General features: G+C 21.7%; 1 protein-coding gene across 1 annotated transcript; it reads left to right on the forward strand.

Moving 5' to 3' along the window:
- The first annotated feature begins 801 nt into the window (after positions 1 to 801).
- On the forward strand, positions 802 to 5,893 carry LOC128956508 (kelch-like protein 17). The gene is made up of 9 exons (XM_054302226.1): positions 802 to 875; positions 946 to 1,143; positions 1,566 to 1,648; positions 1,755 to 1,810; positions 2,012 to 2,231; positions 2,617 to 2,735; positions 2,849 to 2,929; positions 3,224 to 3,321; positions 5,756 to 5,893. The coding sequence occupies exons 2-9, from the start codon at positions 1,072 to 1,074 to the stop codon at positions 5,891 to 5,893; spliced, it is 867 nt and encodes a 288-aa protein (XP_054158201.1). The 5' UTR covers positions 802 to 875; positions 946 to 1,071.
- Positions 5,894 to 13,456: the final 7,563 nt, after the last annotated feature.

Below are 13,456 nucleotides of genomic sequence, written 5' to 3' on the forward strand. Positions count from 1 at the left end.
AAGTTTATTTTTTCAAACATTGATCTGATTTTATAAAGTTACAATTTAATATTTAATTTGTATATGGATTTAGTATGGAAATGCTTTCTAGCATTCTCAACTGGTTGTTAGCAATTAATAGCAAATTAATTTGATAAATATTGTTTTTTTTTTTTGATTGATATTGTTACTAGTATATATATATACAGTATAATTAAAAAAAACGATTTTAATTATCTTTGTTTTTTCCTTAAAAATAATAATGTTTAAAAAAAATTAACCCTGATAATATGTTCTATTCCTTAAATAACAAATTTTTTTACAATTAAAAAAATAATTACTAATATACTATATATCAATAATAGTGTTCATAATTATAGTATAAACAATATATTTTTTAACAAAGCTGTTTAAAATTAATTAATTTAAACTAATAGTATATTTCATGTATTTTTTAGTTAAAAGTGTTATAATTTAATTATTATCAAAAAAATAACTGTTAAAAATATTATATATATTGCTTATACATTGATTATATTATTGCATTTAGACATTACAATAGGTAATTATTGTATTGTTGTATTTAATCTAATATTTAAGTACAATAAGGTTATAATAAGTTTTTTTTTGAAATAATTTGCACTTAAACTTATGATATGATATTTTGTTTATTAATAATTTTTTCATATATATATATATATATAATAGCAATAACAATATATTTGTTGTACACTAGTTGTTGAACATAAATATTATTTTACTATAATAATAATTTATTTTTTAAAAAAATGTCTAATAAATTTAATTTATTGATTTTAATTATATCCATTAACTTATTTAATTGTTTTTATTTGCTAAATACATTAGCAATTAATATTAATAATGATTATAATAATGTAATGTATATTAATTTATATAAATTTTTTATTTATAAATTATTAATTTATATTTAATTTTTTTTGTTAGCAAACAATTGATGACTTATCGGGCGATAGTTTTATCTATATATGCGGCGGATATGATGGGACAACACGTTTGACTGTATGTTATAAATATGATAAGCAAACAAATGTTTGGCAACCAATACAATCCATGTCCACTAAACGCCAAGTGTTTAGTTTGATTTCAATTGATTCAAAATTGTATGCAATCGGCGGTTGGGATGTATGTATCAGCAAAAAAAATATAATTAAAAATATATAATTTTATTAAAAATATTAATAACTATTATTAAAATTATTAATAACTAGTATTAATTAATTATCAACAAAAAATAACTGTTAAAAATATTATAAATATATATATATTTTGCTTATACATTGATTATATTATTGCATTTAGACATTACAATAGGTAATCATTGTATTGTTGTATTTAATCTGATATTTAAGTACAATAAGGTTATAATAAGTTTTTTTTGAAATAATTTGCACTTAAACTTATGATATGATATTTTTTTATTAATAATTTTTTTCATATATATATATATAATAGCAATAATAATATATTTGTTGTACACTATATGTACAGTATAAAAATATTAATAACTATTATTGTATTTTTTTAATATATATATCAAAAAATAGGGTAATTATTTGAATAGTGTTGAAACATACGATACGCAAACAAATCAATGGAAACCAATAGCATCGATGAATCAATTACGCGGGTATTTGTTTAAAATTGATTAATTATTTTGAAATAAATTATATTTTTAAAATAAATTATTATAAATTATTTAATTTTTATTGTTTTTGAAATTTTTTTTTAAAAAGTTACAATGATGCAACTGTAATAGATAATACAATTTATATATGTGGTGGTCGAAATAGTAAGTTTATATATATTTTTTAATAATAAAATATTTTTAACTGTTTTTATTTTTTATTTAATTTACTAATTAATAAATTTCATATAACCTTATTATTAGTATTTGGAAATAAAAAAATATATATATATTTAACTTACTATATGTTACTATCAAATAATCTATTAATCAATTAATAATTTTTTTATATATATTAATTATTAGACAATATTTCCAAATCATGTGAATATTATTTACCAAATACTGATGAATGGTCTTTTACGACACCAATGATTGAGGAAAGGTATGGTCTGGCACTGGTATCACACGATGGGCTTATGTATGCTATCGGCGGTAAAAGTGGTAATGAAATTGTAGATACAATGGAAAGATTGGATACAACTACACAACAATGGCAACCAATGAAACATATGAGATATCCAAGGTTTGTTTTATTTAGTATTATATATATAATTATTGCTTAAAAATTATTTATTGTACTAGTAGTTTAAGTTGAAAAATTATTAAATTTAAGTTGATTAGAAATTTATTAAATCTAAGTTGAATAAAAAATAATTAAATCTAATTTGAATAAAAAATTAATAAATATAAGTTGAATAGAAATTAATTAAATCTAATTTAAATAATAATTTTATAATTAAACTTTTATTTGAAAAAAATTATTCAGTATATTGTTTTGTATTTTTTAATAATTAATAACTAATAATATTTATTACTATGTTGATTATAATTAATGTAATATATAGAAAATTTTTTAGCTTAATATATAATTTATATTTATTTATTTTTTTAAATCAATAAAATTATAGATATTTATTTGGTTCAGCATCATTTATGGGTAAAATATATGTTTGCGGGGGTGTAGGTTATAATGATTGGAAATCATGCGAAACATATGATCCCAAAACAAATAAATGGACAGTAATTGGTTGGTTGTTGTTAATTATTAAAATAATTTTTATTATTTTTTTTTTCTTGGATTAATATCTATTATTTATATACTAATTATTTATTTATTTATTTATTTATTTGAATCAATAGCACCAATGCTTTCAACTAGATATCAATTTAAATTGATTGCATTCAATGATAAATTATATGCATTGGGTGGCTATACAAATGGTATAATTTTAATTTATTTACTTTTATTTTAGCTAAAACTAAAATTGCTATAAAATTGTATTGTATTTTTAGTAACTTTTTAAGTATAATACTAAATAATTTAAAATTTAATAATAAGTTAAATATATATATTATAATGCATAACAATTGAGTATATTTTATTTATTATATAATATAATTTTTAATACATTTAATAATACCAAAAAAAACTATAAAATATATTATTATTTATTTTTTATGTTTATATGATTTATATCTAATCTATAATTTTTTGTATTATTATTTATTATATAGTTATTGACGGTGTAATAGATACGGTTGAAACATATGATTATAAATTAAATCAATGGTCGTATACAACATCATTGCCATTAAAAATGGCTGGATTTGGGGTAAAATTATTTTTTAATAATTTAAAAAAATATTAATTACAGTAATTTTTTATTTTTAGGCAACTGTTATATAAAAATTATTAAATTAAACAAAATTTTTTATAACTATTCATAGTTTGATAAAAATTAAATAAAAATAATAAATTATTTGTTTTTGTGTTTTGTTTTTATAAATAATATTTATAAATCACTTATAGTTATTAATTAGTTTAAATAGTTAATAAATTAGATTAGATTCAAATAATTATAATATTATAATAACAACTATTGTAATATCAATTAAATTTTTTTTGTTTTCATTTTGTTTGTTTTCAATTTGAATAATTAAAATAAATTATATTAATAAATATATATTTTTCAAGTAGAAAATAGCTATTTTAACTAGTGATACATTTTAATTAAATTTTTTTTTTAATTTATAATAATAATCATAAAAATAATAATTAAAGCGATCCGTAAGTATCAGCAAATGTATGCAAACAATAGGCCGATAACAAGTCGTCGCCGAACCGATGGATCGATGAAATATTTCGGTATTTTTTTAATTGTTGATTATTGTTGTTGTTGTTGTTCTCTTCAAAAATGTTTGTAAAACTATTAAATAAAATATTTTAGAAAAATAATTTTAAAAATATATTTAGTAATATTTTTGAAAAATAAATTAAATAAATATATTAAGTAATATTTTTTTTTAAAAAAAATACATACTTATTAAATTATTTTGATAATGATCTAGGTGCTCTTGGTAGTCTTGTGGTACGGGTAAAAAATTTTGCATTATCACGTTTTTCATTAATTACGAATATAGGTCCAATTAGTTTAATTGATAATTTTATAATATTACTTTTAAATTTATTTGTATATACTATATTTTGATGTTTATTTATATATTTAACATATAAATTTATTATACTATTGGCGCATAGTAAAAATGAGGCACCTAAATATAAACTAATTAAACTAGCTAGTTGGCAAAAAAAGTCCTCAAATGTATACTTATATAATGACACAAATATTGTTTCCGGTTCATTAGTATAATATAAATATAAATTAGTATTATTTGATTGAGATTTTTCATGAAAATTTGTAACAGAATAATGATAATCTATATAATCTATAATTTTTGAGCATTTATGGTCACAATAAAATTCAATAGTTTTATAATAGAAAATATTTGAAAATTTATTTACATCATAGCCGTCACTTGTAGTTAAATTGTTCCACAATATAAATGGTGGATAATTATTAAATTGTTGATAATATTTTTCAACAAAACATTTATTATAACATGATTGTTTTGTTGAATGTGATCCAAAATCATTTATAACGGTTTTACGTTTAATAACTAAATGATTTTCATTATATTTGTTTATTTCAAGATAAAATATTTTGACACTATGTTTACGTAGATATTTGTCTTTAGGATTAAAAAAATATAGAGATAATAAATTGCCTAGATTATCTTTATTAATTGAAATATTAATGCTTAAAAAATATAGTGGGAAATTATTTTTTTGAACATAATTATTAATATTTTCCCATTGAGTCATAAATATGGCACAAAAATCATTATAATCTATTGTATATTTAATTGAACTAATATTTTGACATTTTTTTATAAATGTTACCATTTTTATCATATAAACTACAATCTATTGAATTTTTATAGTTAATAAACGAATTCATTTGTTGTTCAAATGTTAAATTATTAAATTTTTTATAATTGAATTTATCGGATTTATTAGTAAAATATTTAAATTGTTGATCACTTTTAATAAGATAATGTTTAGGTAAACATAAAACAATTGATGGTAAAACAATTTTTGTTGTTATTTCATATTTAACTATTGAATTAAGTGTGTATGAAAAATAGGAAATACTTAACTTTAAACTTTGATAAATTAAACTAAAAAATAATATACTATAAAATATTAAATGTAAACAATTTAATTTCATTGTTATTATTTAAAAAAAATAATAATTTAAAATTGTTTTTTTTAATTTAAAATATATTGACTATTCTCATTAAAATAATAAAAAACATTTTTTATTTATTATATTATCTAATAGTATTTAGTAGTAGTTAAATATTTATTAATTTTATATTTCAAAACATTTTTTATGATAATAAACTATTTCATCTCTATCTAGTCTATCACCATGCTCAATACATTGTACATGACTTGGACAGCATCTGGTCTCTATACCATGACCTATACTTTTGCAATAATGTAGACCAGATTTACATTTATTATTATGACCATGGACAACTATAGATATTGTAAAAAATATATATAAAAAATTTTTTTTAATAAATAATAAAATAATCACAATTATTAGTAATTATAGTTTTTTTTTGTTAAAATACTATCTAATTATAGACACTGTATATATATATTGTGGTGTGTTGCCGTCTTTTCTGTCCCGCTTTAAGTCCCGAGACCTTAGTCGACACACACAACCCGAGATCTGTCCGACCGTAGATCTCGCCGAAGACCGTCCGATAATAGCCTTCGCTGAGGACCAACTTCGATTAGTCCTCAACAATATCACAGTCGACACAATGAAGTAATCCGTAATAATGGTACACACAGTATAATAGTTAAATGAATTGTTTATTTGATAATAATAAAATATAAGTATACAATAGTAAAATAAAGTTCATAACAATATACAATACATAACTGCACTGCCCGGAACTGCTGACCAATGCTTTGCAAGTCGATGCAAAGCAAAGGCAGTCCAGTCCAGGCAGAGCCTAAGCTCACTGTTAAGAGTTAACTGTTCGAAGCTCTAACTCTATAGCCCATTGTATTGAGCAGACTAGTCGAAGTCTCAGCTCAACACTTGAGTGACTTTACAATGAGAACTACATCAGTATTTATATGCTTTTGAATCAATAGGTCTTATTGTTTGCAGACGACACCAATGAGTGTCGTGTGCACACAAGCCTTACTATACAATATATAAGTTCCCCTCACTTAGACATTACTAAATAAATTCCCATTAATAACAAAGATATTATATTTACTAATTAATGTTCCCACTAATATTCCCTAATATTTCCGTTTAGTATTTAACCCTAATTATAATAGACTACTATTTTTAGACGGGATAATTCCCGGGTTTACTCTGGTAATTATCCCTTAATTTTATAACCTTAACTTTTAAATCCCGGAACTCCTGGTTTGTCCCGTTGGGACTAAAAACAGGAATCCCGTATACAACTCTATTGTATGTGGTGTCGGTACTCATCGATAGATGGCAGTACCGGCGCCACAATACATCTACATCTTTACATGACAATATTAATTATACAATAATAATAATAATAATAATAATAATAATAATAATAATAATAATAATAATAATAATAATAATAATAATAATAATAATAATAATAATAATAATAATAATAATAATAATAATAATAATAATAATAAATAATATTTATAATTTAGTATTACAATGTATTAATAATAATAATCAGTATTAATAATAATAATAATAATAATAATAATAATAATAATAATAATAATAATAATAATAATAATAATAATAATAATAATAATAATAATAATAATTTAAATTTAGTAACAATGTATTATAGTATTCAGTATTATGCAGTATATGACACACTACTTATTATTTGAAAACAAAAGTATTATTAATATACTAATAACAACAGTATTATATGTGGCAACTCTACTTAGTATTACTACAACAATATTAATTATATTCAGTATTAAAACAATAGTATTAAAACAATAGTATTAATATACAATTTGTATTATTTAGTTATTATTTATAATGTATATAAAATATATTTTTTAAAATGTATTTTAAAGCCGTTAAAAAGCCTATACAGTATTAATAACATTTAAGTGCAAATACTTTATCAGTATTTTAATAAGTTTTAATTATTTGCATATTTAGCAAAAATATATCAGTAAATAGTATTACTGATATAAGGCAATATCATAATTATATTTAATAAAAATCGTATTGTTTTTTATCTAAAAATATAATTTTATTTTTTAATATAAAATAATATTTTCCTATTTTATCTAAAAGTTAAGCAAGGATTTAGATTTTTTTTTTAATTAGAGTAGGGGTCTACAAAAGGTTACAACTATATACTAAATTAATTCAATTAAATAAACATATATTTTATATTATTATATAAATTTCTAATTAAAAAAAATATATTAGAAATTAATATTTATATTAATAAAAATAAGCTTACTAATTAGAGTTGTCAATAGTAGTACAGCAAACATTAACATCAATTTAAGCATTTTTTTTATTTTTTATAATAGTATATAACTATAATATGTTATATTATAAAATAATCTTTTAATTTTAATAATAATAGCTTTTACACTTGCTTTATATACATAAGTTTAGCTTAATAATTTTCTAATAATAGATAACTATGGGCTATTTATTAGTTTATTGTACTTAATTAGGTAATTAATATATTTTTTAATAAATTATCTATTATTAAGGTTATTTAACTTAATAATTTATTATCAAATTTTATTATTAGTATATATATGCATATAATTAATGTATTAAATGTCAATAGAAAAATTTGCTTATGTAATTATAATAAAAAAAATATTAATAAATTAAATTAGTATCAATGTACAAATAATAGATTTTATGTTTTTTATATCTAAATTATTAATTACTTATTTTTTGAAACATTAACATTTAATAAAAATTATATATTAGTTTTATTTTACTTTATTTATAGATATTATTTAATAATTTTAATGTTTTATAGTAAAAGTTTAATAATTTAAAATTAATATATATTTTAGTAATATTTTTTTTAAAAAATCTATATCACATTTTAGAAATTAATAATTAAAAACTAAAATAATTATAATAAATAATTTATAAAATAAATATCAATATATTTTGCTTATGTAAGCTAAATAAAAATATTTAACTAATATTTATTAGTTTTTATATTTTATATATGTATTTTATTATGTAAAATATTTTTTATTTGTTTGAGGTTAATGTTACTATTAATTATAAAAGTTTATATTAATATTGAAACAAAAAATTTATTATATATTTTACAAGATATTTAATTATTTGTATTGATTAATATACAGTATATTAAATTATTTGTAGATATGTTTATTATTCAATTTTTTTAATTAATATATTATTTAACTTAACTATTATTATTAACTATTAAAATAATTTTTATTTTTAGATTAATATCTATTATTTATAATTTATATACTAATTATTTATTTATTTGTATCAATAGCACCAATGATTTCAACTAGATATCAATTTAAATTGATTGCATTCAATAATAAATTATATGCATTGGGTGGCTATACAAATGGTATAATTTTATTTAATTAATTTTATTTAGCTAAAACTAAAATTGCTATAAAATTGTATTGTATTTTTAGTAACTTTTTAAGTATAATTTTAAATAATTTAAAATTTAATAATAAGTTATACAGTTCACGACAAAAATTTTGATTCAATTGTTAATTTTAATTTTATCGGTAATTCAAGAAAAATTTTATAAAATGATAATTAAATATAAGAAAAAAACTAATAACTAATAATAATAATTTAAAAAATAATATAAATAAAAATTAGATAATCTAATTAAATCTAAATGTCAATATTGTTATAAAATTAATAGTGACAAAAGTATTGATCCGGTAAAGTAAATCGGTAAATAGTGATCAATACTTGGTCGGCCCGCCGCTAGATAAAAGCACAGCTTTCATCCGGGTTGTCATTGATTCGATAAGACTCTGAAGAAGCGGTAATGGGATCTCATTCCAGGCACAAAGTACCGCTTCTTCCAGAAGTCTTACCGAATCAAATTGACGGCCTTCGCGGTAAACCCGACGGGCTAACCATCCCCAAAGGTTTTCAATTGGATTAAGGTCTGGACTTCTTGATGGCCACGGAAGAACATTGACCTCATTATCATCAAACCATTGTTTTGTTGATCCCGATCGGTGGACAGATGCGTTATCTTGCTGAAAGATCCATGGTTCTTCGGCAAGTGATGCTGCAATCGGGATCAAATGGTTGGCTAGGGTTTCTTGATAGGCGATTGAATTGATTCGACCTCTTTGGATAATAAGGTCGGTCTTACCATTAAAACCAAATGCCGCCCAAACCATCACTGACCCACCACCGAATTGGCGCTTCGAAAATATTGGCATATCTTTTGATAAATCATGCCAGTAATATCGAAGACCGTCGGGTCCGTCCAAATTAAATTTCTTTTCGTCAGAAAAGAGGACCCGACGCCAATCGGTAGTCCAGGTCACGTGATCCAACGCAAACCGCTTGCGCTCAGCTTTGTGGCTCTTAGTAAGCGGCGGTTTACTGGCCATCTTTTGCCAATTTAGCAATGGATCGGCCTTCAGTACCCGTTGGACAGTCCGCACGTGACAATCCAACTTCAAGTGATCCACTATACGCGGTGCCGTAAATTTTCTTGCCCGAACTAGCGATGTTATCCGCCGCCGCTTGTATTCGGTAAGCGCTCGCGGCCGCCCAGAACGCGGGGATGTTCCGTAGTGTTCTGGATCCCGAAGATATCGGTTTACAGTTGATGTCGAGCGTCCAATTTCTTCGGCAATTTGACGTCCTGACCAATTAGGGTTTACTTGCCGAAGGATCCTTAACTGTGCTTTTTCTTCGACGGTCAGCTCTGACTTGCGGCCCATTTCACAAAATAAATATTTAATAAACACGTGTTTGAAGTATTAATTATAAAATTGAATTATAAAATGGCGAAAAATATAATTTTGTTTATTTATTAATGAATATACTTACCGATTCAAAACTTTAGTCGCTTATCAAAATATAGGGATTAAAACTTTTATCGTTATATTAGCTTATTTTAATATTAATATTTTTTATTATTTATTATTTATATATTAATTAATCTATTTTATTATTTATAAAGTTTTGAACATTTTTTTTCATATCTTTACCGAAAAATCGGCAAATTAAGGTCGAATCAAAATTTTTGTCGTGAACTGTATATATACAGTATATTATAAGGACTAACAATAGGTATATATTTTAATTATTAAACAATATAATTTTTAACACATTTAATAACAACAAAAATAATATAGAATCTATTATTATTTATTTTTTATGTTTATATGTTTTATATCTAATCTATAATTTTTTTATTATTATTTATTATATACTAGTCCTCGCAAATATTAATGACGTATTTATAACAAAATTTTGATTTCATTTTACGAAAAAGTTAATTTTATTTAATCAATTATATAATCGCCATTCAATTCTATGACTTCTCTCCATTTGTCCGGCAAATCACCAATTCCTTTGGCTAACCACTCTTTTGGTTTTGAGGCGAAAAACTCTTCGACTGCCATTTTGACCTCTTCCCGATTTTCAAATTTTTTGCCATCAAGAAAGTGTTGCATTGATCTAAACAAATAGTAATCCGAGGGAGCAATATCTGGTGAATATGGTGGGTGATCAATGATATCCCATCCAAACTCCTTCAGCAAATCTTTGGTCACTTTTGCGGTGTGTGATGGGGCGTTGTCCTGGTGGAACTTTACACCCCAATGTCCAACCATAGATTTGCGTTTCTCTTTGAGTTTTTCCCGAAGTCTTGTCAATTGTTGACAATAAACATCCGCTGATATAGTGGCACCAATCTCTAACAATTCCCAGTGAATAATTCCGTCTTTATCCCACCAAACTGATAACATCACTTTTTGTTGCCGAAAATCTGGTCTTGGTGTCCCAACCGGTCGTTGTCCACTGCTTCTCCATTCAGATCTTTTATTAGCATTGACATAGTATATCAATTTTTCATCTCCGGTTACCATCCAACTAATAAATCCATCAGAATTCTGACGAGAAAGCAATTCTGTACATGTCTTCACGCGATTAGCTTTTTGTTGTGGAGTGAGATTATGTGGTACCCATTTTGATGTCACATATCTTTTGCCAATTGCGATCAAATGATTTCTTATAGTTGAGGCACTAACGTCCAACATTTCTGCCATCTCTTTACATGAAAACTTTGGATTTTGCTCAACTAATTCTTTCAATTCTTCGTCGTTTACTTTTGTCGGTTTTCCTGACCTTTCTTTGTCTTCCACATCCACCCCTTCTTCTGACCATCTTTTCCACCACTTCTGACAAGTCCTCACACTTACGGCTTCAGGATATACCTCATTAATTTTTTCGGCGGCCATCGTTGCGTTTGTTCTACGACGATATTCATATTCCATGGCATATCTTACTCTGAGGTCGTGTGATGTCAATCCGTGTAACTGATCCATATTAAGATATATCACAAAACTTGAATAACACAAATAATGACTAGTAATGTATGTATCAAAATGTCAACAAAACGATTTGTAAATAACACTTGGGGTCATTCAAAAACATAGTTACTTTTTTATTATTTATAAAGCGACTGTAATATTTGCGCCCATCGGTAGTTATTGATGGTATAATAGATTCGGTTGAAACATATGATTATAAATTAAATCAATGGTCGTATACGACATCATTGCCAATAAAAATGGCTGGATTTGGGGTAAAAAATTTATTAATAATTTAAAAAAAATTAATTGCACTATTTTTTTAATTTCTAGGCAGCTGTTATATAAAAATTATGAAATAAACAAAATGTATTTATAGTTGAATATTATTAAATTATTTTATTTAATAAAACTGGTAGTACAAAATTTATTTATAATTAAATATGTTTTGTAAATGTTTTAGTTATTTTCAAATAAATTTAATAAATATTTTTAAAATGTAAATAATTGTTTATTGATTTAATGTTTTTTATTCATTTAAAATACATTATTCTCAATTAATATTATCTATATATATATTAAAAAAAAAACTATTAAAATATTTATGTTGTTATTTTATATTATGTAATATTATTAAATATTAACAATTTTTAACAATTAATTAATTAATTACAGTACATTTTTTCTTAAACTCCCAAACTTGATCTGCTAAAATTTTTTGACCATCATGAAAACATCGGACATTATCTGGGCAACAACTTGCTTGAATATCATCATCCTCAATTTCTTTACAATAATGCTGATTAGATTTACATTTCTTGTGATTACCATGTACAACTATTCAAAAAAAAAAATAAATTACAAATAAATCTTTAATTACTTATTATTTAATTTTTAAAAAATTTTTTTAATAATAATAATTATTATTAATAATTGTAATAAAAATAATAATAAAAAATATCATTTTTTAATTGTTATTTACAATATAAAAAAACTTATATAAAAATAAATAATTTTTTTAAATAATATACTATTTTACCAGCTATCAATAAAATCATAATAACATTAAATAATAGATATTTTAAATATCTTATTTGCTTCTTGGTTAAAAAATATACTATTTAAATTACTAAATTTATAAATATATTAATTAGAATAAACTTACTAATTAGAGTTGTCAATAATAAAAAAACAAATAACATAATCTTGATCATTATTATTTATAAATGTAAATTAAATATTTTATTTTAATATAATTATAATTGTAAAAATAATATCTAAAACCAGCTTTATATACTATTACGTTTAATAAAAAAAATTCCTATATAATAATAGGTTATTTATTAGTATATTGTAATTTATTAGATAAATAATATATTTTTCTAAATCAATTTTTTATTATTAAACTTATTTAACTTAACAATGATTTAGTAGTTATTTATTATTTATCATAAAATTTTTTTATTTAGTAAATGTAATGAAATATTATTTATTAAATAATTTATTTATTAAATGTCAATAGAAAAATTTGCTTATATAATCATAAAAAAAAATATTTATAAAAAAATTAGTATCAATGTACAAATAATAGATTTTATGCTTTATAAATATTAAGTACATATTTGTTGAAACATTTACATTTAATATAAATTATAAATAAGTTTGATTTTATCATATATATATATATATATTTAATAATTTTAAACTAAAGATTATTATTGGATTATAAAATTTAAGTTTTATAATTTAAAATTAAGGTATTTTTTAGTAATATTTTTTTAATAAATCATCATTTAGAAATTATATAGTAA

The sequence above is a fragment of the Oppia nitens genome, unplaced genomic scaffold (genome assembly GCF_028296485.1).
Source record: "Oppia nitens isolate AA-2021 unplaced genomic scaffold, nextdenovo-longstitch-racon4-pilon3 scaffold30_pilon_pilon_pilon, whole genome shotgun sequence".
In the NCBI taxonomy this organism is placed as follows: Eukaryota; Metazoa; Arthropoda; class Arachnida; order Sarcoptiformes; family Oppiidae; genus Oppia; species Oppia nitens.

Bases quoted from the DNA above. Each gene is read 5' to 3' on its own strand.
- LOC128956508 (XM_054302226.1), top strand. From the start codon at position 1,072: ATGTCCACTAAACGCCAAGTGTTTAGTTTGATTTCAATTGATTCAAAA. The intron at 1,144-1,565 runs GTATGTATCAGC...ATCAAAAAATAG, and splicing joins ATGCAATCGGCGGTTGGGAT to GGTAATTATTTGAATAGTGT. The intron at 3,322-5,755 runs GTAAAATTATTT...TCCCGCTTTAAG, and splicing joins TAAAAATGGCTGGATTTGGG to TCCCGAGACCTTAGTCGACA.